Here is a 26,671-nt window from a genome sequence, read left to right as displayed (position 1 = left end):
TCACACGTTTGCTGCGTGGCCCGGAGGTAATTTATTTAACACCCTGGATGAGCTTCAATTGTGAAATGGAGTCATAATAGATCAAGTGTGTCCAAGAAAGTTCACCAAAGGACCAGATAGTGCTACTCACTGCTGCCGCCATCACGTAAAAGCAGTCAGGAACAACACAAGAGAGCGTGGCAGGGTCCCAAGAAAATTATTTACAATGAAGGCTGCAGGAGGCAGATGTAGAAGCCCGAGACTAGACAGTGATGACCGTTGCTACTGAGCTGGCTGTGAGAAAGTGGCTAAAAATTAAAGTATGTGTATTTAACTGCAATTAAAAAAGATTGTGTGTGTAGCATGTACAAACGGTACCTTTGATCTTGAACATACTAAGAAAGCATTCTACTACTGAGCTGTATCCACGATTAAAGACTAAAAAGCTGCAGGAAACTGTCCTAGGCTGTAGGTTGCTGACCCTGGTCAGCTCTCTGCATCTGCGGTCTATAATGTCTCCACCAGTTCTACCACCTTACAGAGCACAAATAAGATACCGAGTTGGTTGTCTGTAGATGACACCGGGCCACATGGCCCTCTGTCCGGGTTCCAAGGAGCATGGCTGGGTACTGCTGGGTACTGCTGGTCTGTCCTGGGGAGGTTATGAAAATGCACTCTGCTCACATGGACAGCACCTTGCTCAGTCTGGACGCCAAGGCCACCGCACTATGGCAACTGGGTTGGTATGCGTTGGAGCCCTTGGCAATCAGGCAGCTGGAGTTAGGCTGCGTCTCAAAACCTTGTGGTATCAGCCTGAATGGCTCAACGGAGAAGGAGGGTCATGGAGCTGCTTCTGCCAAAGCAGGTGTTGCTGAAAGTTCCAGACAGTGCTGGGTACATGTTAAGACTGATTCTTTTTTGGGAGGAGGGGTTGGGAAGTGAGTCAAAGGCTCACTATGTCACTTTGGCTAGCCTCCAACTCTCTACGTAAGCCCAACTGGCCTTGAAATCACAGAGATCTGCTTGCCTCTGCCTCCTCAGTGCTGGGAAAAAAGGTTCGAGGTATAAATCCCTTGAGGAATCCTAACAGGCAAGTCACTAAGAGAAAGAGACCGACGAATTTTAGCTATTCCATTCCAGAGGAAAAGCAAATCCTATCGCTTGGGAGGAAGAAGACCAGCGAGATACCTGCTTTGGAGGATGGCTTGCTCAACACAGGACGTCTTCTCCTGTAAGGACAAGTCCAAGGAATGCTGGCTGATGACGGAGAGAAACTTGAGGATCAACTTGGTGCTTTCCGTTTTCCCAGCCCCACTTTCACCACTGAAAGACAAAACACACACAATTTGGTTTCTACGGGAAGACAAGTGTTATGGAATCATCTTTCTGTTCACGGTGAAGATGTGCTGCCCTCATGGTTAATAAAAAGCTGATTGGTCATTGGCTAGGCAGGATTTTCAGGGCATAGAGAATGCTGGGGAGAAGGGAGGAGTCAGAGGAAATGCCATGAGATGCAGAGCGAGCAGGATGGGAAGGACGTAAAACAAGTCTTGGGGCAGCACACAGATTAATAGAAATGGGTTAATTTAAGTTATAAGAGCTAGCTAAAAACAAGTCTGAACTATCAGCTGAACATTTATAATTACTAAGTCTCTCGGTGGTTATTTGGGAGTGGCAGTCAGGACACAGAAAAACTCCGTTTTCAGACAAGTATTCTCAAAACAACTAACTCTGTCAAAGGTGCTGCATTCCATAAGTTACTATTAACAGCAGGGAGAATGGAGAAGAAGCTCAGTGGCTAAGGGGGCTTGCACCGAGCCCGATGACCCTCACTTCACTCTCTTGAACACGAAAAGAGAAAACAGACTGACACAAGTTGTCCTGTGACCGCCACACGCCTGTCTGCTACAGCATATGCATGCCCTCCTCTCTCTCGAGTCATAAATGTCATTTTAAAATTGCCTGTTATTAAACAACTTGAGTTGAAAGGAAGCAGAAATTTTTTCTCCTGCAGGCAGGTCCACTTCTGGCCTCCCCTATGCAGATTCTTTTTTTAAAAAAAAAATATTTATTTATTTATTTATTTATTTATTTATTATGTATACAACATTCTGTCTGTGTGTATGCCTGAAGGCCAGAAGAGGATACCAGACCTCATTACAGATGGTTGTGAGCCACCATGTGGTTGCTGGGAATTGAGCTCAGGACCTTTGGAAGAGCAGGCAATGCTCTTAACCTCTGAGCAATCTCTCCAGCCCCCCTATGCTGATTCTTATGCCAGACTCAGAAGAGAGATGCTCCTTATGCTAGACCCGGAAGAGAGATGCTTCTTAAACTAGACTCGGGAGAGAAATGCTTCTTATGCTAGAATCGGGAGAAAGATGCTTCTTAATCTAGACTCAGAAGAAAGATGGCACCTTTCAAATGAGGGAAGCTCGGCATGTGCAAGATCTTTATTTAGTCGTGTTCCCACGCACATCCCCAGTCCTCCAACAACACCTGCTCAGGTGGATTTCTGGTGGGTGGCTGTTCAATGAATGGGCTTAGGAGCGAACAGGGAGTAGTGAGGCTCCAGGATGCTGGCAGCAATGTGCTCTGAAAGCAAGAGGGAGGTGAGCCAGCCACCTGCAGGAGGGGTACCAGCATGCACACACTCTCCATGCACAGCACGGGAATGCTGGTCCGTTAGCAGGACACACTGGTGCTGGCAGTGTTCTAGATCCATGCATGTGTGGACCACCTCTGGTCCTTACACCCCATCTTCCTGCCCTCCCATCTGTTCGCATGTGTTCATTGCAATTTCAGGGTAGGGCTGAGACGCTCAGGCGCTGGTGAGCTGATCACAGAACAGAAAATGGAAGAACTCTGGCCCCTTTGTATCTGCTGACTAAGCATGCCTTTCCTATGACTCAAATTCCAAAACTGAACAATCTTCTCAAAATGTAAATCAGGTCAAACCTAATTCCTATCATTTCCTAGTTGGCAGCCAACTAAAGAAGAGACTCTGGTGTCTCAAGGATTAAGTCCAAAGGTCTTAGCGAGTTAAACAACCCTTCCATCATGCCTGTAGCAGAAAGTACCACTCTGCTGGAGGAGACTGAAGTTCAAATCTCTGCAGTCATTCGCTCACCAGCTTCAAGCCTAATTTTCTCCACAGAAAAGGTTCTCAGAGCTTCTCTGGGACTTATAAAGAGGAGCGTTCTCCATGGTCTCCAGTCCCCTCTATTTTCCTCACCCACACCCTTCATCTGCTTTTTAGTGTGGTCCCTTCCTAACCCAACCCACAGATTTGGGCCAGCACTCAGTGAGAGACACTTTAAGAAACAAAGAAGGTACATCCATTAAAAGTAAGATCAGAGTTCCAGAGATTGGCGAGACGGCTCAGCAGTTAAGAGCACACATTGCTCTTACAGAGGACCTGGGGCTGGGTTCCTGACAGGCACACCTGACAGCTCACAGCAGCCTGTAGCTGCAGACACAGGGAAGCCAATGCCTTCTTACGTCTGTAGGCACCTGCACACATGTGCTCCACATTAACTCACGCAGGTACAACACACACATACATGTTTTAAAAATTAACTTTTTTTTTTTCAAATATGTCGTTTAAGAGCAGAACAACCTTGGAGCAGAGATCAAAGAGGCACAGCCTGGAAGCCTAAGGACCTGGTGTTGTCACAACCAGCTGGGGATCTCAGCCGAGGCTGAACCACAAGACCCAGTCCACTTCCCAACAAGCTCTTTTTGTATTTACTTGACCGCGTGGAGGGCTAGGAATCAGTAGTCTCTGATTTTAATATAGATAGCATGAGAGAAGGTTGTGAGACTAGAAAGACACACTTTGTCCACCAGGGGGCAGAGCAGGCCCAAGGAAACCACACAGATGCCCGGTCCAGTCACTTAGCTTTAAAATTCCACAATCTTTTTATTAGGACTAGGAGGAGAAGGAGCAGAGAACGGGGTAAAGGAGAAAGACAAGAAAAGTCCCTGCCTCTGCCTCCTGCAAGCGTAATAAGAATTTTCTCTTTGTTGCTCACTAACAGCCTGTGGATAAAAACACCACCCACCTTCTTAGATCTCACCTGCAAGGTGACCACACCAATTTTCCCCTCAAACTGCTCTGGTCTAGCAAGGGCTTGACCAGTCATGTTCTCACCCCCCCCCCCCCCAAAGAAACTAATCAAGCACTCATCAGTAGCAAGCATCTCCGCAAGGAACTGTTAAGCACAATTTGATACCGCGGTGCATTCTGCTTCCTGCTACTGTCGTAACAGCATTCTCAGATGCTAAACTAATGACTCCATATTCTCTCTTTAAACCTGCTAGAGTCGGGCATAGTGGTGTACACCTATAATCTCAGCACTTGGGAGGCAAGGGCAGGTGGGCCTCTGTGAGTTTGAGGACAGCCTGTCTACAGAATGAGTTCCAGGGCAGCCAGGGAGACACAGTGAAAGCCTGTCTTTAAAAAAAAAAAAAAAATCTAAAAAAAAAATTTCACAATCAAGATGCATATTCCTCCCCCTGCCCCCTTCTCTTCCTTCCTTTACTTATTTATTTGAGGTTTTTGAGACTGAGTTTCTCTGGGTAACCCCAGCTGTTGTGGAACTCAGATCCTCCTGCCTCTGCTGCCCAAGTGCTAGGATTAAAGGTGTGCACCTCCTCCTCCCACCTAGTAGCACAGTTCTACTCGCAGAACTCCCTAGATTAAGATTTGTGTGTCCGGAGTTGAAGGCCAGCTTGAGCAACAGCCACAGACCCTAACTCACAGGGCTAAGAAAATGAGTCTTCCATGGTGCTTGAGTCACAAGTGACTTCATTAGGCACACTATACTTTAAAAAAGAAAAGAAAAGAAACTATCTTTCTTCATTTTACATACCAATCTTAGTTCCCACTCTCTTCCCTCCTCCCATTTCCTTCACCTACACCCCTCCACCCATCCACTCCTCAGAGAGGATAAGGCATATTGCTTTGGGGAAGGTCCAAGACCCTCCCTAATATACCTAGGCTGACCAAGGTGTTTATCCAAAAAGAATAGGTTTCAAAGAAGCCAGTACAGGCAGTAGGGATAAATCCTGGTGCCACTGCCAGTGGTCCCGCAATCTGCCCCAGCCATACAATTGTCACCCACATTCAGAGGGCTTCATTTGGACCTATGCTTGTTCCTTCCCTATCCAGCTGGAGTTGGTGAGCTCCTATTAGCCTTGGTAAACTGTTTCAGTAGATGTACCCACAACAGTTTTGACCTCTTTGCTAATATTCTCAGTCCTCCCACGCTTCAACTGGACTTTGGGAGCTCAGGCCAGAGGCAACTATTCTTTAACTTTGAATTTGCACGATCCCTGTTTGCATTACCGCATACAGTTCTGTCCAAGTTACTTCTCCAACGTTGCATGTTAGCCGTGCTACAATGACAAAGGGCACAGAGTCCTTCTCTCCATGTGCTTCGGGGGAGGGGGAACTAGCTCAGTCGTTCATACACATGCAATTTCCATTTACTCAAAAAGCAGCGAAACTTTTAACAGGTATAATGGGCAGATTGTGCAGTATGAAAACTGTGTGGCACCTGCAATGGTCATTACAGAGTGCCCACATCAAAGCCAGCAAAAGCTTTCCATGCCTTCCAGCCTGGCACAGTGAACAATACACCATAATCCTGTAAGAACGTGTTAGCCATTATTTAGCAGTATGAACACATCTCCAGTGTCTTCGGGCACTCTCCATCCCCTTGCCTGGGGTCTGTGGGAGGTCTTCCACTGGTACCCCTCCCCTGACAGGAATAGTTCCTATGATCTGGAGAGAGGAAGGGCCCTAGTGCTTGCTCTGCTTGGCCTCTGATCCATTCTTCACCATCTGGGACTTGGTCACCCGTGGGGATGAAGGCCACCCATTACCTAGCTGGGTCAGTGACCAGGTGGTCTGTCTGTGCGACAGTGGGCTACAGTTTTGGCAAGCTCGATTGGCTTGAAGTCTGAAAATGACATATGGCTCTCCATCTGTCTCCTGTGTCTTACTTTCACGGAACTGGAAATCCCGGGGGTTTCTATCTGTTGCCCTCCCCCAAACCCAACTGTCCTCTCCACTTCCTTTCCTCTTGAAATAATGTAACTGTTCTGTCTCAAGTTGGGGCTAGAACGCATGTAAAACAGTCGTCAAAATCATTCACGACAGCAGTTCCGTGGACTGTCAGTCCTTATGAATGGAGCCTGGAGGGGTGAATGAATGAGGTGCTTTCATACGCCATGGAAACCTCAGTGCGTTCATCACATCTGTGTTGGACTCCATCCAGGCCTTGCTTATCACCCCTGGAACAGACTCCCAGTACAAACAGTAAGTTCCCATCGGATGCCACCGGGATGTATGCAGTGGGCCAATTTGTATTCCTTAACAATAACATTTAAGAAAATTATAAAAATGTATTCCAGTTCTTTTTTAAAATGTGGGTCTTAGTGGGAAAGGGTTTTATGGTGGGGGATCCTAATACTTTATTTTCCCAATAAATAAGAGCTGGTGTGTTGGTTGACACACATATGCAGTCTCAGCACTTCAGAGGATGAGGCAGAAGGATTGCTATGAGTTTGAGACCAGTGTGAGATACACAGTAAAACCCTGTCTCAAAGATAACCAAAGACATAAAATCATACAAACAAACATATAAACAAACAAGACTTGGCTCGAACAGGCATTTCTTATCTAATCTAACACAAAATTACTTTAAATAAACATGTCCTTGTACCATTCTCTTAACACGCGCACAGCAAGCTCTCTTTCTCCAGCTAATTCACAGGTAAACATTAGGGCAGTGGTTCTCAACCTTCCTAATTCTGGGACCTTTAATATCGTTCTTCATGTTATGGTGACCCCACAACTGTAAAATTGTTTTTGCTGCTACTTCATGACTGCAATTTTGCTACTGTTATGAATCATAATGTAAATATCTATCTGTGTTTTCTGATGGTCTTAGGTGACCCCTGTGAAAAGGTCAGTCATTCCAAGAGGGGTCTAAACCCACAGGTTGAGAATCACTGCTTTGGGGGCATCCCATTATAAAAAAAAATTCTTAAAATCGGGACATTTTATCTAGGGTGATTTCTATCACAGCAGAGAAAAAAAGAAGTCTTATTCAAACATTTGAGCATCATGACAAGCATTCTAAAACATGTAAAATATTTCAAATATGAAAGAGCCATCTATCTTTAAATAGACTGATCACGCTTCATCCACAAAATAGATTGAAGAATAATTCAAGAAAACTGGAAGGAAGCAAAAGAAAACGGGAATGTATAAATGATGGAACAAATGAATGAATGGAGGGCCTGGGAGGGGCAAACCGCCAACCCACACAGCCCATCTGCAAGCTCCACATGTTTTCTGAGCGCCCTCAGCAGGAGCCAGGTGTCTGCTGAGCTTTTATCCCGCCAGCGGCTGGCTTGCAGGTTCGTGCTGGGCTAGGGACAGTCGGCCTACCCCTTGCACCCCGCTGCTCCTGGCTCACCTGATGAGCACGCATTGGTTGTCATGGCGCTTCCACAGGCAGCGATAGCACTCATTGGCGATGGCGAAGATGTGCGGCGGGAGCTCGCCGAGATGGCACCTGCTGTACTGCTCCATGGTGGCGCGCTCGTACAGGCCGGCGATGGGCTGATACGGGTTCACTGAGGCGATGATGGAGCCGATGTAGGTCTGCAAGCAGAGGGGAAGGACCGGGCAAGCGTTACCGGGATAGTGAGCCAGGCTCGCAACTCGCACCTCGCCGGCTCTGCACTCTGCACAGGGACCTGAACGGACCCAGCGAAACGATCGTCTCACAGGGCCTCAGCGCCCACTGTCCACACCGTCCCTACACCCTAATCTTGTCACTGCGCAGATGCACCGTGAGCAGGTTCAGTGCGGGCTTTCAGGGAATGGTTAACAGCAAATGCGGATGGCGATGAGCCCAGGCCAAATCCCTGTTCCCAGGTGACCTCCCCAATCCCAATCCTTTCCTGGCACAAAGCCCAGTCAGTTCCGGTTCCCTTCCTCCACCAGTGGCTGTTATGAAACAGCAGGTGACAAAGGCAGAAAATAGAAAAAAAGGGCAGGTGGGTGGGTTGGGGAGAGGGGACGGTACTATTGAATGAGCAGTTTGGGTGCGGGGTAACTTGTAAAGGTCAAGTTATGGATGCACTGGGGACAGCACCGGAGACAGATGTCTGTTGAAATAGTTAAAAAATCCTCCCAGTGGCAAATCCCATGCTAGGGTTCATCATTCATCAGTCACTTTCTTTTTTTCCCCCCTGAGATGGAGTCTCCCTCTATGTAGTCCTGGCTGTCCTGAAACTCAAAACTCACTCAGTAGACCAGGCTGGTCTCGAACCCAAGAGATACACCTGTCAGCACGTGCCGCCACGCCCACTAAGGAGCCACAGGTTTTTAAGGATGACAGACTGTTTGGGAAATGCAAATGCCGCCTAACTTGTCAGGAATGTCGGTGCCTGGAAGCATCACCTTTCTGGGTCAATCTCTGGGCAGAAATTACTCCCCCCCCCTCCCCCGAGCAGTTACAGCACAAGCTGTTTCCCACAGCTGAGGGCCCTGGCTTCCCTCCACAGGGGCTTCCCTCCACAGGGGCTTCCCTCCACAGGGGCTTCCACTCACTGGCCCTCCTGCATCCAGGTTCCCGGGTTTTCCAGAGTCACACACAGAGAAGGAACTGGCATCCTGTGGACACCTCCTGCCTCCTAGGGAGCACACCTGCTGCGGCTTTACAGGGACCTGTGTGTCCTTCTCCATTTCCCATGTGTTGAAGCCCCGGCCCACAATGCCTAAAAATAGCATTACACTTGGAGACCGGGCCTTTAAAGAGCGATTAATTTAAATTCAGCCCCTAGGGGTATCGGAATCCAATCCTGCCAGGTGTCTTTTTAAGAAATGGGCATCTGGGCACATTCGGAGAACCCAGGGATGCATGCTTGGAAGCAGGCTGGTAGAAAAACCGCAGGAAGAACCAATCGTATCTGCTACCCTGGCCTCTGAGACCGTGGAGTATGTGTTATGGGGTTTTCTCATGGCAATCCAGGCAACGTAATGCTAGAACCTTCTGTTACCAAATTCACTACAGTACAGCAATCACGGGGCAGGGAGGCAGCGAAGGTAGAAAGTCCGAGCATTCTGAGAACATCTGCGCCTCGTTATAATAATTTGTAGTGATTTTCACATTCATGGCAACTGCCAAGAACGCCAGGCGCCATCATGTATGTTCAGTGCAACTTTTCCAATGGAAGAACGTCTAGATTGGGAAAATAATCTGAACCAAAAAGAGATTAAAAACATGAATGGCATTGCCATGGTAACTGTGCTCTTAAGTTTACAACAAAAAAGGCTGGAAAGCAGACAGTCGAATATGTGCCCACCCATGTTGACAGCAGCGCTACTAATACAACCGAAGGGTGTGAAACCCTAATGCCACCTGTAGATCAACAAGGGAGAAAGCCGTGGCACAGCCACACAACAGAATAATCTCTAGGCACAAAAATAATCTCTAGGTACCCATATATGCTGTATCAGCGTAGAGGATTTGAAAGCATTGCCAGCTGAGAAGAAACACCAGACACTTTCAGAATAGGCAAAGACACGGAAACAGGAAGACGGGTTGAAAAGCATCGTGGTGGCAGAATTCCCTGTGTGTGGCAGTGTAATCAGGACCAGGTTCCGTCTGGGGTGACAAAGATATTTGGGGACTAGATTAAAGTGTGGGCTGGTCAACATCACGGATGCACTAGATCTCACTGGTTCGCAGACTTCCCGTGACAAGCTTGATGTTAAATAAAGTTCACCTCAGACAAATTAAAGCTATTTTGTAGGGAAATGAGCAGGTCTGTGTGGTGGGCTGCTTTAGTCTTTCCACTCTTTGCTCTTTGTTTTTGTTTGTTTTTTTTTTAATTTTTAATTTTTCGAGACAGGGTTTCTCCGTAGCTTTTGGTTCCTGTCCTGGAACTAGCTCTTGTAGACCAGGCTGGCCTCGAACTCATAGAGATCCGCCTGCCTCTGCCTCCCGAGTGCTGGGATTAAAGGCGTGCGCCACCACCGCCCAGCTTGCTCTTTGTTTTTGTTTTCTTTCTTACAAATGCCCGACCTTAGCTTGGCTTATTCCTAGCCAGCTTTTCTTATCTTAAATAACCCCATCTATCTTTTGCCTCTGGGCCTTTTCCTTTGCTCACTTTTGCATATCTTACTTTCACTACTTCTTTAGTGTGTCTGGCTGGTGTCTACATGGCTTCTTGCCCCAGGTGTGTCCCTCATTCTGGCCTCCTTTTCTCTCATTCCTTCTGTTCTTAGCCCAGATTTCTCCTCCTATTTACACTCCGTCTGCCAGCCCCACCTATTCTTCCTCCTGCCTCACTATTGGCCATTCAGCTCTTTATTAGACCAATCAGGTGTTTTAGACAGGCAAAGACTCCCAGCTTCACAGAGTTAAACAAATGCAACCTAAAAGAATGCAACTTATCTTTGCAGCATTAAACAAATATTCCACAGAATAAACAACTGTAACACACCTTAAAATAAGATTCCACAACATCTTTGGAAACAGGAATCCCCTAAAAGTCCACTTTTCTTTATCACACCTCTGTAGGGAAAATTTAGCCAGAAAGACAAACAGAAGCCACTCCTCCCGCTGTGGAAGGAGAAGGGCTTCTCAGGTCACAGGCATTCTGGTCCCTTCTCTCTTGTTAGCTCTCTATGATACTTGAGGCTCTGAGGTGCTTGGTCCTTATCTCCATTTTGTCAATCTGTCCTGTTTCTACCCTGTCAGTGTTATATTTAATTGTTAACTATTAACCAAAGGCATTCATGTTTCCATTGTGAGATACTTCTCCGCTAACCTCAACAGAGGTCAACAGTCAAAGTCATCACTCTTAGAAAGCTAAATAAGTCAACAGCGCAGCAACTGCATTCCATCAACATAGCGGCTTCGATGGACACACGAGCTGGCCTGGGACAGGTAGAATACGATAGCCATTGGCACGGTATTAAGCAGATCACCACATCTGATTCACTTAATGTGGTGCAAGGTTGTAGACCTGTCATTAAAGAAACTGTTTTCTTAAATGCTATATCATGTCTTAATTGTTTTGTATGTCTATTCCTAACATTTGTATGATATTGCAAAATTCTGAGCTGTCTATTCTCCCTCCATACCTCCCTCCGTACTTCCCCTTTTCTCTCCCTTCACGTATACCTATGAAGGTCAGAGAGAGGGTGATGCCAGGAATCTTCCTCAATTGCTCCCTACCTTATATTTCTTTTACTTTAAAAAATATATGTGTCTGTATTCCTCTAGAAGTGTAACAAGTGCTCTTAACCACTGCACCATTCTCCAACCCCATCTTAGTTTTGAGACCAGGTCTGTTAGTGAACCTTGAGCTCATTTATTCAGCTAGGCTGGCCAGCGGTGAGCTCCAGGAATCCGCCTTCCTTTGCCCCAGGAGTAGGGTTAAGGTAAAGGCCACTGCACCCAGTCTTTTATGTTGGTGCTGGGGATCTGAACCTGAGACCTCTTCCTTGCATGGCAGGCACCTCCCTCTTCCCATCCCCACCTTTATTTATAAAACTCCAGAACTACCAGCAATTCTAGGTCCTCTTTTCTGCAAGCTTGCTTAAAAACAAAGAACTTATTTCTGCTACGGTCTCAAAGCCATGCTCTCCTCTAAATCACACAGCATCCTTCGGGATGTGGCTCATTCTGACAGCATGAATGACATGGTTGCTATGCAGGAGACACAATGGCCTTCCTTAGCAACGGTAAAGACAGCAGCCACGGTCTTGCCACTCATTTCTTTTGTTGCAGTAAATCAGACTGGACTTGACCAATGAAATAACTTTCTGTGATCAGTCTGGCAACTGTGCTGGCTCTGGCTATCCGCAGCCCAGAAGTCCAGGTCTACATGATGTCCCCACCCAATGACAGTGCTTCCTGGGGTCAGAGGAAGCGAGGTACTTCTGGCAACAGCTGTTCTAGTCAAAAGCAGTCTGCAGAGATCAAAAATTTGTGGTGTATCTCAGTGGCCACCCTTGCCAAACTACACGAAAAGCACTATGATTGCTTTCCCCAGTGACATGGCCACTACCAGCCAGGGCCAGCATTTACAGCTAGCCCACGACCTAAAGGTCACTAACACCATTATAGAAACATCTAAAGACTCCTTCATGAAGGCACCACCTTTCAGGAGGGAGGAAGCCATGGATGCCAATAATCACCTTAATCAAGGTTTTCCAGAGCCCGTGATGCAGGCAGAAGACAAAGCCATTGGGGCTGCTGTGGTTTTAAGGGAAAAACTAACTGGCTAATGTCCACAGCAGCTCTAGTGACCGTACACATTTCCTAAAAGCATCCTGGCAGGGAGGGTGCTCTGCTCAGTTCCTACCTGCTTAGTGAGCTGGCAGGAAGAAACAAGGTTTCTTATTCTTACAGACTACTGAGAAGTTCCAATTTATATAAACATGGCTGAGAGGTATAATTCTTGCCCCAGAGTCCTGGTTTTCCACAATCTGGAAGGAAACTTCTGAAGGCTACGGCATGTGCTCTTGTGTCCTCAAACACGGGCTCGTAGCTGATTTAACATAGTCCTCAGGAGTTTTGTTTTCACTCAAGCTCTGAGTCCACAAATACGATGTCCCCAGTGGACAAAGGAGATGGTACCTGCCAATCTGTGCTGAAATCATCCCAGGCCTGGCCCCATGGCTACACTGGAGAATGGTGCCCTAGGTGGTGGCCTGTGGAATGAAAGGCTACATCAGAGGAATGGCTGTGGGGGCCGTAAGTGGTCTGCCAACAAAGAGTTTTAGCACAGAGTCCAGATAATGGCGGATACCACACTAAGTTCTTCTCTTACTTACCATTTTAGATATAAGACAATGTAACAACTGAACACAGGTTTTCAAAATGATTTACATTTTAGTATGTTTAAAACATCTTGCCTCTAGTGGCTGGGGTTGTAACTCAGAGACGGACCCTTGCTTAGCATTATGAAGTCCTGAGTTTGATCTACAGTGCCACAAAAATCAACCACCTTTGTACCTTTTAAGGTCAATTACGAGTAAATCTGCATGAGCCATAGAGGCTGCCTACTCTAAGGTATGTGTCGGCCTTCAACTCCAGGCTCTTACATTTTACAGCTTTCACCCAGCCCAGCAGTTGCATTTTCCTGCCCTAATAAGGCTTGGGACACATCTCCCTGTTGGGGAAATGACATCAGGTAGAGCTGTACCCGATGGCTAAAAACCAAGCAGTTGGAGCTGGGGGATGTAGTTCAGTGGTAGAGCACTTGCTTGACAGGTGAGAGGGTTGGGGTTGGTCCCCAGTATTGACAAAACAAATGTCTCGTACCCCTTTTAGCGTGCAGGGTGGAATACAGCTCTTCCAACAGGAGTATGAGAGTTTGACTGTTTTCGCTTATCATTATCAATACTGTACCTCGACTTCAAAGGATTCCGAGCACACAAAAACTTTACCCTTGCCACAGGAACTGTTGTTCTTTCTCTTTTAAGACACAAGTTCTCCTGTAGCTCAGGCTGGCCTCATTCTCCCACCTCAGCTTCCCATGTGCTAGCATGATAGATGTGTGGCACCATGCCAACCTTCTTTGTCACAGCATTTTAGATGACAAGTAAGCCTACATTTTTCCAAAACAACTTCAGCTGACATTTCATGATCCTAGGTGTGGCGGTTTGAAAAAGAACGCCCCCCCCCCCCATAAGCTGATGTATTTGTATGATTAGTCCCTAGTTGTTGAACCGTTTAGTAGGGGTAGGAGGTGTGGCCTTGTTGGAGTGGGTGTGTCTTTACTGGAGGAGGTGTGTTATTAGGGGTAGGCTTTGAGGTTTCAAAAGCCCACTGATGTGGGATTCCCCTTTGTATGCTGTGAATACCATTGGTTAATAAAGAAGCAGCTTTGGGTCTATAATGCAGCACAGAATAGGGCAAGGTGGGGATTCCAGGCAGTTAGAGGAGGAGAGAGTAGGCAGAGTCAGGGAGATGCCATGTTGTTGCAGGAGAAAGATGTGAGCTGCCAGCCAAATCCTTGCTGTTAAACCATGAGCCTCGTGGTAAAATATAAAATAATAGAAACAGGTTAATTGAAGATATAAGAGCTAGCTAGCAATATGCTTAAGCTACTGGACAAATAGTATTGTAATTAATACAGTTTCTGTGTAATTATTTAGGATCAGGGCAGCTGGAAATAAACAAGCAGTCTCTGTTAACAGCCCACAACAGTCCCAGTCTCTGTCTCTCTTAGATCTCTTTCCTAACTCCCTCCTCCTCTGCACCTCTGTGCTGTTGCCTGCAGATTAGGATGGAAAGCTCTGGGGTACTTCTCCAGCAGCATGACCACCTACCTACATCGCACCCCTGCATGATGACAATGGACTAATCCTGCAAAGTGTAAGCAAGTCCCATTTAAATGCTTTCTAGGGGTTGCCTTGGCCATGGTGTCTCTTCACAGCAATAGACCAGTAACTAAGACATCAGGCAAAGAGGGCTATACGCATATCACCAGGCTTGTTGCTAAACAAGACCCTTCCATGTATGCAGGCAGAGGCTACCACTTTGACATCTGTTGGCTGACACTGGACAGCACAGACAGGAAGATGATGCTACTACAGTTCCTTGGTGGGTGAGTAAGGGTAAGGATGGCAATCAGGTTTTGACAGATGCCATGCTGTGGATTAACAGCTATGGTCTTTACCACCAACATACAGAGCTTATCTCAGTTCTGTCCCTGTCCTATATACTCTGTTGACTTACATCTAGAATCCATCCAAGAGACTGCCTTACTCGGGGCCTCACCATACTTCAATTCAATTTCCACAAGCCCTTCCTCCACAATCCAGTCTCCCCCTCTCCATCCCACCCCTGAAAAGGCCATATAACAGTCCAAGTCCTACCCCGCTACATAATACTTGGGCCAAGGAATTGGCTGTATATACAAGAGGAGCTTCACAGTGCTCTCCCTCTGTGTTAGCGTACCGCTGATGTCCATGTAATGACCAAACTGCCTGGATCATTTCTCAGGCATCATCCCCATCATTCAGTGATATGTGACCGCAATCTCAGAACAACGGCTTCAGCCCACAGAAGCATCCCTACTAGTAAACTTTAAGGGCCTGTGCCAATGAAGGTGCCAAAGCACACTTTTGACTTCACCATGGAAGGATATTATGGAATGGCCACCATAGTAACGGTTTACAATAGTCTACCCAAATAACAAGTTACAGTGTTTGAAACCTAGCCAAAATAATTAGGGTCAAAGACAGCCCCCCACTTAAGGATACCACCCTTGGCAAAAGTGATTTTTGTCTCTAAAACACAGGCTGTGCCTTTAGAGGGGTCAAGAAATAACAAGAGAAATGCAACAAGCAGCTCGGGGAAACAGCAGGTGGAGGGAGAAGAGGCCGGGCTGGCAGGTGGTACCAAGTGGGGCGGAAGGCACAGCCCTGGAAGAGCCCCTAGCAGCTGGGAAGCAGCACTGGTTGCAAGCTTTGATCATTCTGCGCTCTATAAAAAGGTATTATCGCTGCTCCCAAAACAGCTACGATGACTCTGCAGCTTAAGGCTGGACACACGCAGGTGCCAGCTTCTGCAAGTTGGATTCCAAATTCCACAACACCAAACAACACAGTCATTTTTATGGCTGTTCGGAAATAGAAAACACATCCTATTTTGAAGCATGTAAACTTTCTCGCCAGAAAGGTTCCACATAACTCACATTGAAAAACATGCTTCCTGCCCACTCTAATAATTCGGAACAACCACTGCACGTGTTACCCAAAATGCTAAGAGAAACCCAATGGTGTTTCTTCAACACCAAATCCATCCATTCAGGGCTGGAAAAAGCAGAATGTACCTATATCTAGCCCATCAAAATTTTAATTTGATTCCACAGTATATGTGTATGTCAAAATGCCAGGCATGCGGTATATCTTCATAAAGTATTTGTTTTTATCTTTCAGTCATGCATCTCACTTCTCAGCCCTTTGACTGAGTCAAGTGGAGTCACCGTTCTTGTGGTTTAGTAACAGATGCACCCTGTATCTAAGAATGATATAGGGAGTGTATTTTCAGAGGCGGGAAATCGAGTAGCTTGTTATGTTCACTCCACACACTGGCTTGGTTTCTTAGTACCTCTAGGGACAATATACCCCATCTTACAGGAAAATCAAGTATAATTAAAAATCCTGTATGACCCACAGGCTTTAGCTGCGCTGAGCTATAGACGTGACAGTAGCCACACCATCGGTGGGACAGCAGAGTTCCCTCAATGGAACAACTCATCGGGACAGCGTGGTCTGGAGACGTCCAAACACCTGCTCCTCGGCCCTAGTGCTGCATTACCTGATACATGGCTTAACATCTCTGGACCAAGATTCTTCTCGGCTAGAGCTGGTCCCCTTCAATACCTTACATGATTACTGTGTGGAAATGCTCCATGAGTCAGAGGGGCTATTATTGTCATTGCTAACAACCCTATTCCCCACGGTTCTGCAAGGCTGAACAGAGATCAAGTAGGCGGTAATGTACCAGGGGAACTGGTTACCTACAGTTTGTGCTGGGGGTATTTTCCTGAAGGGAGATGTTGTGAAGAAATAGAAATCGCTTATTTTCGATTTATTTCCCACCCTCACTGCCCCATCTCCTCTTGCAGTCACCCTAGTTGAATACGGCAGTTGTTGTTTTTTTTTTCTTTTTTATGTTTACAGTGTTCTGCCTGCACGAATGCTTGCAGGCCAGAAGAGGGCACCAGATCTCATTACAGATGGTTGTGAGCCACCAAGTGGTTGCTGGGAATTGAACTCAGTTAGTGCTCCTAACTGCTGAGCCATCTCTCCAGCCCCAGTGGTTCACTTTCTAAATCTTTACCAGGCGTTAACTTCAGCTTGAGATCCATTACTCAATGGACCATTGCATCTCTTCCCGTGGGTGCCCAACAGATGGCTCAAATCCAACATGGACAAGGCTAAGCTCTCCTGAGCACCTGTCTCCTCCCACAGAACCACACCTTGACAATGTCACCACACCTAGCCAGACCGCAACCCAACGATCTTATAGAAAGTCAGACTTTTAGAGCCAACAAGTCGGCTCAGGAAAAAAGGCTCTTGACAGCAAACCTAACGACCTGTGTTCAATCTCCATCCACCACAGTCCCACAAGCTTCCTCTGCCCTCCATGTGTGCACCATGAACACAAACACACACATACAGAAAGAGAGAAACTGATGATAAATAAATAAAATATATAATGTTTTAAAAGTGAATTCAACTTTCTTAGCAGCTAACGTGACTATGGAACTGGATTCTGCTTCTCTGACTCTCTGTGACTAAGACATCAACCCTCCTACCAGATCTGGTGCCTTCTACTGTTAGCCAAATTTTTGTTGCCAGAGTTTCCCCAAAACTCATGTCTATTTTCTGTCATCATTTTTATGAGTTGAATGAAGTTCATTAACTCACACACCCGCTCGCAGGCACCTTGCTGACCAGCAATGTGCAGCCTTTGCTCCAGTGTTTTGAATGGCCTGTATTGGATACATGCATTGAGCTATTTTACTCTTTGTCTACACCCAAATGGTGCCACGACAGCCACTTTCCTCCTTAGCCAAATGTCCTCAGACACTTCAAACTCATGCAGCTAACACCTCGGCTGAGGAACACCCTGCCACTTCCTCAACCTGATGCTTCTCCACCAGACTTAGCGTTTTCCACACACCCACTGCCGCCCTGAGCCTCAGGCATGGCTTGCTAATGTCTGTCCTCACCAATCAATTAAGTGACTTCCACTTATGCAATCTTTCAACAGACAGTTACTGTGAACAAGAGGAATTCTGCAACCTTGGAGCCCGGCACAGAGTCTGATAGTCAGGCAGGGCTAAATGGGTACGGGCATACTGGGGACATACATTGCAAAGAGCCCCTCTCCCTGCGCTGCCTTAACATATCCATTCTGTTTCATTCTGTTCAAGGGTGCTCTTTGCTCGGTCCTACATAAGAAAACCACTTGCCATGGTATAATTATACAAAATGAAAACATTTTTAAACAACAACAAAAAGTTAAATGTTAAAAATACTTTATAAAAGATGCCTGCATCACAAGGGCTGAAGCTCAGTAACCGGGTTTCGAGTTATCAGTCTAACTGTCTCCATTTCCTATGAATGAACTTATGTTTCACGTTCTTGTCATGTTGAAAGGAATCCGAACCAAAGGCGAATTAGGGTATGTGGGGAACCTCGCAAAAACACAGGGCCTGATTGTGACCATAGGTGCAGCCACTGTGCGCAGGCGTGAAGGGTGGTGACTCGTGGGCCCAGTGGGGTAAACCCTGGGAACACTCAGAACCAGCCAGATGGTTACAATTACATCTTGGTAACACAAACCTTGACTTCAAGTGAGGGGTATAAAAAAGTCAGGAAGCAAGAGCCTCCTCACAAGCCACACCACACGGGTGTTTCTGGTGTGTGCACAAGCCAAACTGGACAATCGGTCCAAGCTCTAGGTCCTCCTGAAACTTGTGACTTGTAGAGATTGTTGACTCTGGCTTTGCTAATAGACAGAAGTAAATGAAAAGGACTGCTTTGGGAAGACTCAGCTTGTGGAAATGAAACACAAATTTTGATGATGGTGTGTCCAAACAGAAACCTCCATGCCACGCCACTCACTGTCTGCTAAAGCAAACAGGTAACTAACTGGCCAGAACCTCTCGGCTTGTGCATTTCTCTTCCTAGAAGTGAGCTTCAAAAGTAACTCAGGAACAGCGCACATTTTTACATACTGGGGCTAAAGGGCTATTTTTGAAAGAACTACAGCTAAGTGAGCTGTATGTAGAACATCTTCCCTGCTCACAGAGCGGTATCTGTAGACATAGTCTTACTCCCCAACCGGAACCTTTGATTCTGATCTCTGTGGCTGTTTATTCTGCAAGAGCAAAAAACTAAGAGAAGAGCTGGACGGAACACAAAACAACCTCCTCTGGGCCCTCCTCAACACCATAAATGCAGGTTCCCTTCGGCTCTAGTGATGTGGTCTGGAGCCACTCCTTAGTTGCTGGGAAGGGAGTCTCCTCCACAGAGCTAACTCAGAACTGACAGCCACTGCCGTTAGGGGATGAGCGTCTCCTCCATCTGGCAGAAAGCAGAGCTGCTGGACCAGCAAAAGCCTGGCAGTTCCCACCCACATTCGGACACAGCGCTTCCTGCCAGAATCATGGGAACCTCTCCTGCTCCAGTCAACACTGTTCAGACACTAGACAATCTGAGATGATCCAGGCTCCAGGGATGACTAGGACAGGCCTCCAAAACCCACAAATCCTTTCGAGCCCTTGAGGAGCTGCCAAGACTGTTGGTGTCGCGCTGTTCCGCCACAGGGCTTCACAAGCTGGGAACCCTTCCTTCGCTCTCTCTCCTGCTTCTCACCTAAGGCCTTACCTCCATCTCAATGCTGGTCTAAAATCTCCATCTCAACACTCTTGGCTGGAAGATCAGATCCTTACCAACTGTCCAGCGAAGTCACTTTCTATAAACTTTTAACAGAGGTAACATGGACTCTATACTGTCAACTGTACACTTTTCAGATCAGCATGATGACAGGTGGGGGTTCCCAATCTTGTCACTTGTGACAAGTGGGGCCAGTTAATCCCCTGTGGTAGAGGCTGTCCTACAGGTTGGCAGGAACCATCCAAGGGCCTTTAGCAGCTAGAAATCTTTAGCATTTCTCAACTTACCTATAATATTTAAAAATGTCTTCAGATACTACCAAATATCCCAGAGAGACAGTTATTCATCTGAAAACAAATGCTTTAGGGTTTTCTAACCTTGGATGCCTATCCCAGCTAATTTTCCAATATTTCCCAGGAGACACCGGGTTCTATAGCCACAGTCTACTTTCTCCCAATTTAGTGAAGCCCTCACATAAAACTTTCATCTTTGTGTGATGTTTACCAGTTTTCATCAGGAGGTGGGAAGGGATGAGACCAAGGAGGGGAGGCCCTCCTCAGACCCCCACCCGCACTCCCACCAATGGACTTGAAGGCATATGTCAAGGAGGCCCAGAGTGGAACCCAGGGCCACGGTGAGGAGGGGCAGTGAAGAGCAGGCGAGGATGGGAAGGCAGATGAGGTGAAGCCCCCAACACAGACGAGTCTGGAGTTCCTGCAAAGAACCCAGTGTTAGGGTCTAAAGCAGGGCTCTGACATGAGCGGTTTCAGGAAGAATAGAGCTGCTGTGGGAGGGTCATGGAGCCAAATATGTTAGAGGCAGGACAGAGCCCTGGGGTTTACAGATGTGACCAGCGGAGAGTGTTAACCTTCTCATTACCTAGGGCAAGTACTGGGCAGAGCTACACCCTCCCACAGGAGTTAAGGGACATAGGTCACGAGAAGATTGTATCACTCTCGTATCTGCTGTTCCTCCGTGAGATTGGATCTTCAGTTGCTCAGTGTGTAGGCTGTCAGTTAGTTTTGGGTTTTCCTTCCTGCTAAACTGCAGGCTGAGGCCAGGGACATGCTCTAGACACCTTCCAAATGCTCCTGAATGCGGTGCCAAGTTCCAGGCTGGGGTTTTCTAAATAAAAACTCATTGGTATGAGATGAATAAGCTGGATAAGAAAAGACAACAGCTAAAGTGTATGAAGCTTTCTATTGTTCTATTTCAGAGCAATGGCAAAAAGAGGGCTATGATATCTGACCTTCCCAAAAACAAATGATAAGAAAGGGCAATTCTGAAAGATTAAATCAGCCATGTGGACCTGAAGGGGGCATTGAAGAAGAGTGGGGCTCCGTTCTCACTTGCCTAGTCCCAAACCTTCTCTTCTTTTCATTAGATATTCTCTACCTCTTTCCATAGTGAATGGCAAATGCTAGGAAAAAGAAGTTTTCTTTGGATCAAGTCCTCGTGAACAGAGAGCAGCAGATGTCTTTGCTGTAAGTGGTCCTTACTGCCACCAACTTGTCACCTCAGAGCAGAAAGCCATGGCTGTTGACAGAGGTTTCTGTCCTGCCTGATCCGGCACGCGTTGGTCCCAAGGAAATACACAGAGGTCTACATTAATTATAAACGGGTTGACCTATTAGCTCAGGCTTCCTATTAACTAATTCTTACATTAACTCATTATTCTTGTCTGTGTTAGCCACGTGGCTTAGTACCTTTATCAGCGAGAGATTCTCATTTTGCTTCCTCTGCAGCTGGGTGACGACTGCAGACTGCATCTTTCCTCTTTCCAGAATCCTGCTGTTCTTGTTGCCTCACCTCTACTTCCTGCCTGGTTGCCCCACCTATATGTCCTGTCTGACTACTGGCCAATCAGCATTTTATTAAAATACAAATGACAGGGTACAGACCATTGTCCCACAGCACATGGCAGGACATTCACATGAGTGGGGCCTAGCAGGAAGAGTCCCTTTTTATTAGTGGAAGGCAGAACACCAGCTCCTCCCCAAAGAAACAGAGTCGCTCACCCCCAGAAACTGATTATAAATGTCCACAGTGACGGGATTCCATAGGTACGAACAACTGTGAATGCAGCTAGGACATTACCAGGGAGTTCTGCTGGTTTGATTTGATTTGATTTGATTTTATAAAAGAAATTGTGTGGTGTATATTTATGTGTGAGTTCATGTATGCACATGAGCAGGGGCATATGGTCATGTGTGTATGTACAGAGGAAGCCAGAGGTTGAAGTCAGCTGCCTTCCTAAATCACTTTTCACTCTGTCTTTGGGAACCCAGAGATCACGGATTCAGTTGGGCTGGCTGTGGGTCACTCCTCAGGGACCCCTCTGTCTGCTCTCCTACCCAGCACTGCTGTTTACATTCAAACACTGACTCAGGTCCTTGTGTTGATGAAGTAGGTACTTCACTGACTGAGCTGTCTCTGACTCCCTGGTTCTGATCTAATCCTGAGACTTAAAAACTGTCACCTTTCCTCATGAGAGACAGAGATAGAAAGACAGATGAGAGAGGGAGATGAACAGCAATGGGGGGAGAGGGAGGAAGAGAGAGGGAGAGAGGAGAAAGGAGGGAGGGAGGGAGGGAGGGAGAGAGAGAGAGAGAGAGAGAGAGAGAGAGAGAGAGAATGAGAAAAAACCGTGTGCCCAGAGGAAAGGGAAACGGAACATGAATAGCTCTAGAAGTTGGGGATTCCCTTCAGATGCCAGTCAGGAGTAAAGAACAGACTCCATCTACAACAGCACGTGACTGAATTCTGCCACCAAAAGGAATGAACAGGAAGTGGGCACCCCTAGGGACCCCAGAAAGCAGAGTAGCCCCTCAGGCACCTTTCTTCCAGCTTGTGAGACGGCTTTTATCCATCACGCCTACCCACTGTTACCAGATAAATTAGCTGTCTGGATTGAGCACAGGTATGGCATTGTGTTCATTCAGAAAGAGAACATTAAAACAACACCCTGAGCAAAATTCAAAGAATCCCCCTAAATGTGTTAAGATATAAACAGGCATTGTGCAGAGCTGGGACTCAGGGGAAGTGGTGGCTCTTCTGACAGGGAGCAGTTTGATTCCACTGGACCACTTCAGAGGGACTGTACCTCCCGCAAACAGTACAGCAATGACCAAGTCATGCTGTGCCCACTATGGGCAATAACACAGCCGAGCACATCTCAAAAAGAAAGCACACTGGGGCATAATTGGCTCATTTTAGCTGCAAGTTCGGGGCACAAAAATCATGTACTTTTCCCTCAAAAGAGTTGAAGAACTTCATGTCAGAAAAGAGGACCAAGATCTTATTCAAAGAGTTATTGGGCAATTTAGCTATCAGGTTTAACATTATTATCATGAACAGAGAAAAGAGGGTAAAAAAGGCCCTGGGATAGCTTAGCTTCTCCTAGCTGACCTACTTTCTTATCTATTGAAAACGTGCAATAAGAATGTCCATCTATTTTCTTACGATGGAAGAGTATGAGTTCAGAAATAACAGAAGAGGCATACCACAATAAAAAAAGTTTGCAAAAATCAAGCTTCATGTTCTAGCATCAGCTAGAACAGGCTATTTTTTAATGTGCATGGCATTTACCTTTTAAATGTTTAATATACACTTACTAGGCGACGGGCCCGTCTTCTTTGACCCAAGACAACCTAAGTCATCAGAAAACCTAGGCTGTGAATTCGCTGCTGACAGCCAAAGAGTGGACGCACACGCTGTATGTGCAAAACGGAAATGACATGGCCACGTTTACACAAACTTGCATACATGCCACCTTTTCAAAGGGGCATGTGGAACACACTGCAATCTGAAGACTTGGGGTCAGCTAGCGCCACAGTCAGGGGACTGAGATGCAGCCGGGTTCCTCTATGCAGGGCTGTGTGAGAGTGTGTATCAAACAGCAGGTCAGGCTAACAAAAATGACACTATCACAGTGTAAAAGACGTTCAACGTCTCCTTCACACTAAAGAAAAGCGAGCATTAAATTATGTCTAGTTTCTCCTCTACCTCACTCCCTCCTCCACCTAAGCACAGACCATGAGGACCAAACAGCTTCTGCTAGCACTATTCAGAGATCGAAATCATTATAATAACCATAATTCCAAAAACACTGGCAGCATTAAACATAAACTGCTATGGCACAGAAATTACTATGAGTCCAAGAATTTCAATAGTATCATTATGTTAGTTCTCAAAGAAAACTATATGAAATTGAACTTGACACAAAAAAAAATGTATAAGCAATGGTCTCCATTTTCACTTTTTAAAAACTTGCTAACAGACAGAAAAGGGGATAATACATGTAGAGCATTAATCTTGACGCAGGACAATATCTGTATTTCAATTTCAAAAAGTTATTATAGAATGAATTTCTTAAGATTATTTTTAATTTTGAAAACAATCTACTTTACATACCAATCCCAGTTCCCTCTCTCTCCCACTCCTCCCACCTTCTCCCCACCACACCCCCCATTTGTTGGGAGCAGTGAGACCCCAGATCCTGAATTTCTTGTAATCCCCTGATCTGAGTGCCTACAGCTGCTCTGAGCACGAGACCTTCAGGAGTTCCTGATGGCAGGAGAGTGGTTTCTGGTGGGTTTGGCTGGGGTGTGGCTATCTCTATATAATCTGCCCCTGAACACAATAAAGGAGGCATTCTTGGGGAATTCAAGGATGACCCATGTTGCTGTCTCTGTGTGTGTCTGTGTATTTTAACCTCCAGCCTCTTGCCCGAAGCTCGAGAACTGGGTAATAGCGCACCGAGCCCAGACATGGGGGCACGGTGCGCGGCACCCATTCACTAATAAAGTCATTTGAGGCACGATCAAGGTCCTCCCCCCTGTATCTAGGCTGAGCAGGGTATCCCTCCACAGTGAATGGGCTCCAAAGAGTCAGTTCATGCTCTAGAGATAAATACTGGTTCCACTACTTGGGGTCCCACAAACTGTCCATACAGCATAAAGATTTATTTTATTTTTAATTATGTGTATATGTATGCTTCTGTATTTGAGTATGTATGCATCTGCGTGCCCTCCGAGTCCAGGAGAGGGCATCGGTCCTCATGAAACTGGAGTTATAGGCAGTCAGTCATGTGAGCTGACTGACCTAGATGCTAGGAACTGAAATCAGGCCCTCTCAAAGACCAGCATGCACTTCTAATGGCTGCACCATCTCTGCAGCTGAAAGGCGAATTGTAAATATTACTTTTTCATACTTATATTCCATATTACTTATAATACAGGTTTAATCCCATTTCATGGAAAAATGCACACGAAGGTTTTATATCTGCATTTCTCCACTGAAAGCAGGAAGTAGGAACCCTGAAACTTAGAAAGGTAAATTTCCATGAAGGCAAAAATCACTCTTAGGATGGACCCTAGAGGCAGAAATGGCTACATAAAATTCACAAAACCAGAAAAATTCAAACGAATGATAAAGAAGTTTTGATGGGGTACTGGCATGTCCTTTATTGAGGAAGGCAAAGGATCCTAAATGATTTCTTTGCATAAAAGAACACTCAGCAACAAGACACAATGTGTGGCTTCACAAGACGCAGGAGGGTGAGCCATCTCAAACTGCAGAGGACCTGTTTTTTTCTCTCTCAAGTTCCTAACTTGGCAAAACTTTAGAAAAAACAACTTTTCAGAAATTAATAAGAGGCGCTCAAAGGTCAGGGAATATTCTTTGAAAGTTAAAAAAAAACCCACTGCAAGTTGAGGGGCTTCTTTTTATGGGGCGTGGAGTGCTGGGGATGGATACTAGGGCTCACGAAGGTTGGGCAAGCACACTGAGCTACCCGTTACTCCACGGAACTGCAGGTGGAACTTACGTATATTTGATTCCTCTTGTACCGCTGGTATAAGTTGTACATGATGGAGCCTCCATGGAGCTCGGTCAGAGAGGCCATGTCGTCCACGCCCTCCTCATTCATGGGGTGCATGGCCGTCACCTTTTGGTGGGTGATTGTGCTCTGCTTGTAGGTGAACACCTGAGGGCAGGAACGAATTCACTGTTTAGTCTCCAGTAGATGACTCTGTGCAAGTGCCCAGACCTGGGAAACAATCTCATTACAACAGTCTAAGTGTTAGAAGTGTATTTGTTTTTTTAATTTTCTTTATGGCATCTATACATTTTCTAAGGAAGAAACTATTTTGACAGCTGCTGGAGTAAAGTTATAATCAATCATCTTTGGACTCACAGAAACTTTAAATTCATAATTCACTTTCTATGCAGTTTTTTAATTGATATAAATCAGGGAACTCACATGGGCTGGAGAAACGGCTAAATGGTTACAAACACTTCTTGTGGAGGACTCAAGTTCAGAGCCCAGAACCCACACAGACACTTCTAACCAACCATAACTCGTGTTCAAGGTGATCTGATGCCCTCTTCTGAACTCCAAGGGTACCAGGTGGGGCACACACACACAGGGAGGCAAAATACTCAATTAAAATAAAAACGTAAATCTAAAACCCTTTTCTTTTCAAGACAAGGTTTCTTTGCATATCCCTGGCTATTCTGGAACTCACTCTGTAGATTAGATTGGCCTTGAACTCATAGGGATCTGCCTGCCTCTGCCTTTCAAGTGATGGGTGTCAACAGCGCCCACAAAACTTTTTTTTTTTAATGACCAGTTTTGTTTTATTTCTTTAATATTTATTTATTTATTATATATACAATAGTCTGTCTGTGAGTATGCCTGCAGGCCAGAAGAGGGCACCAGACCTCATTACAGATGGTTGTGAGCCACCATGTGGTTGCCGGGAATTGAACTCAGGACCTTTGGAAGAGCAGGCAATGCTCTTAACCGCTGAGCCATCTCTCCAGCCCTTGTTTTATTTCTTTAGACAGAAATGTGGCCTCCCTACAGGTTTACTCTGAATCACTTGGTAGCTTCAAAGTTTCACAGCAAAGTTCTTTGATTTAAGTTATATTGTTATACTGATTGTTAACCAAGTAAATATTCCCCCCATCTGCTACAAGACTGCCACAGTCATGACATCAATATTTAGAAAATGTGACCAGCATTCCCTCTCCATCATGGAATGTAACATGCATGTGTTCTTTGTTTATCGGATGATCCACCTTATACTTCCAGACAAAGGTAAGGAGTGATACATACATACATACATACACATACATACATATACATACATACATATACATATATATTAGCATGTACGTCAAGTGACACTAAATACTTATGGCTCATTATTGGGATCAGCACATATTTCT

General features: G+C 46.0%; 1 protein-coding gene across 2 annotated transcripts in view; it reads right to left on the bottom strand.

Annotated features, from left to right (window-relative positions):
* Positions 1–26,671, bottom strand: part of Myo10 (myosin X) — a 201,702-nt gene that overhangs the window by 86,150 nt on the left and 88,881 nt on the right. For both annotated transcript variants that reach the window (XM_041632052.1, XM_041632051.1), the window contains exons 3-5: positions 25,266–25,424; positions 7,470–7,657; positions 1,168–1,302 (exon numbers count right to left, since the gene is read on the bottom strand). In XM_041632052.1, coding sequence (XP_041487986.1) covers positions 1,168–1,302; positions 7,470–7,657; positions 25,266–25,376 — 434 coding nt within the window. In that variant the 5' untranslated portion in view covers positions 25,377–25,424. The remainder of the gene's footprint in view (positions 1–1,167; positions 1,303–7,469; positions 7,658–25,265; positions 25,425–26,671) is intronic.

This window comes from Microtus oregoni, unplaced genomic scaffold, assembly GCF_018167655.1.
Source record: "Microtus oregoni isolate MIOR12 unplaced genomic scaffold, Mior012 000040F_ref0000088, whole genome shotgun sequence".
NCBI classification, from domain to species: Eukaryota; Metazoa; Chordata; class Mammalia; order Rodentia; family Cricetidae; genus Microtus; species Microtus oregoni.
The sequence above is the reverse complement of the archived record's forward strand: the minus strand, read 5'-3'. Positions and strand labels throughout refer to the sequence as shown.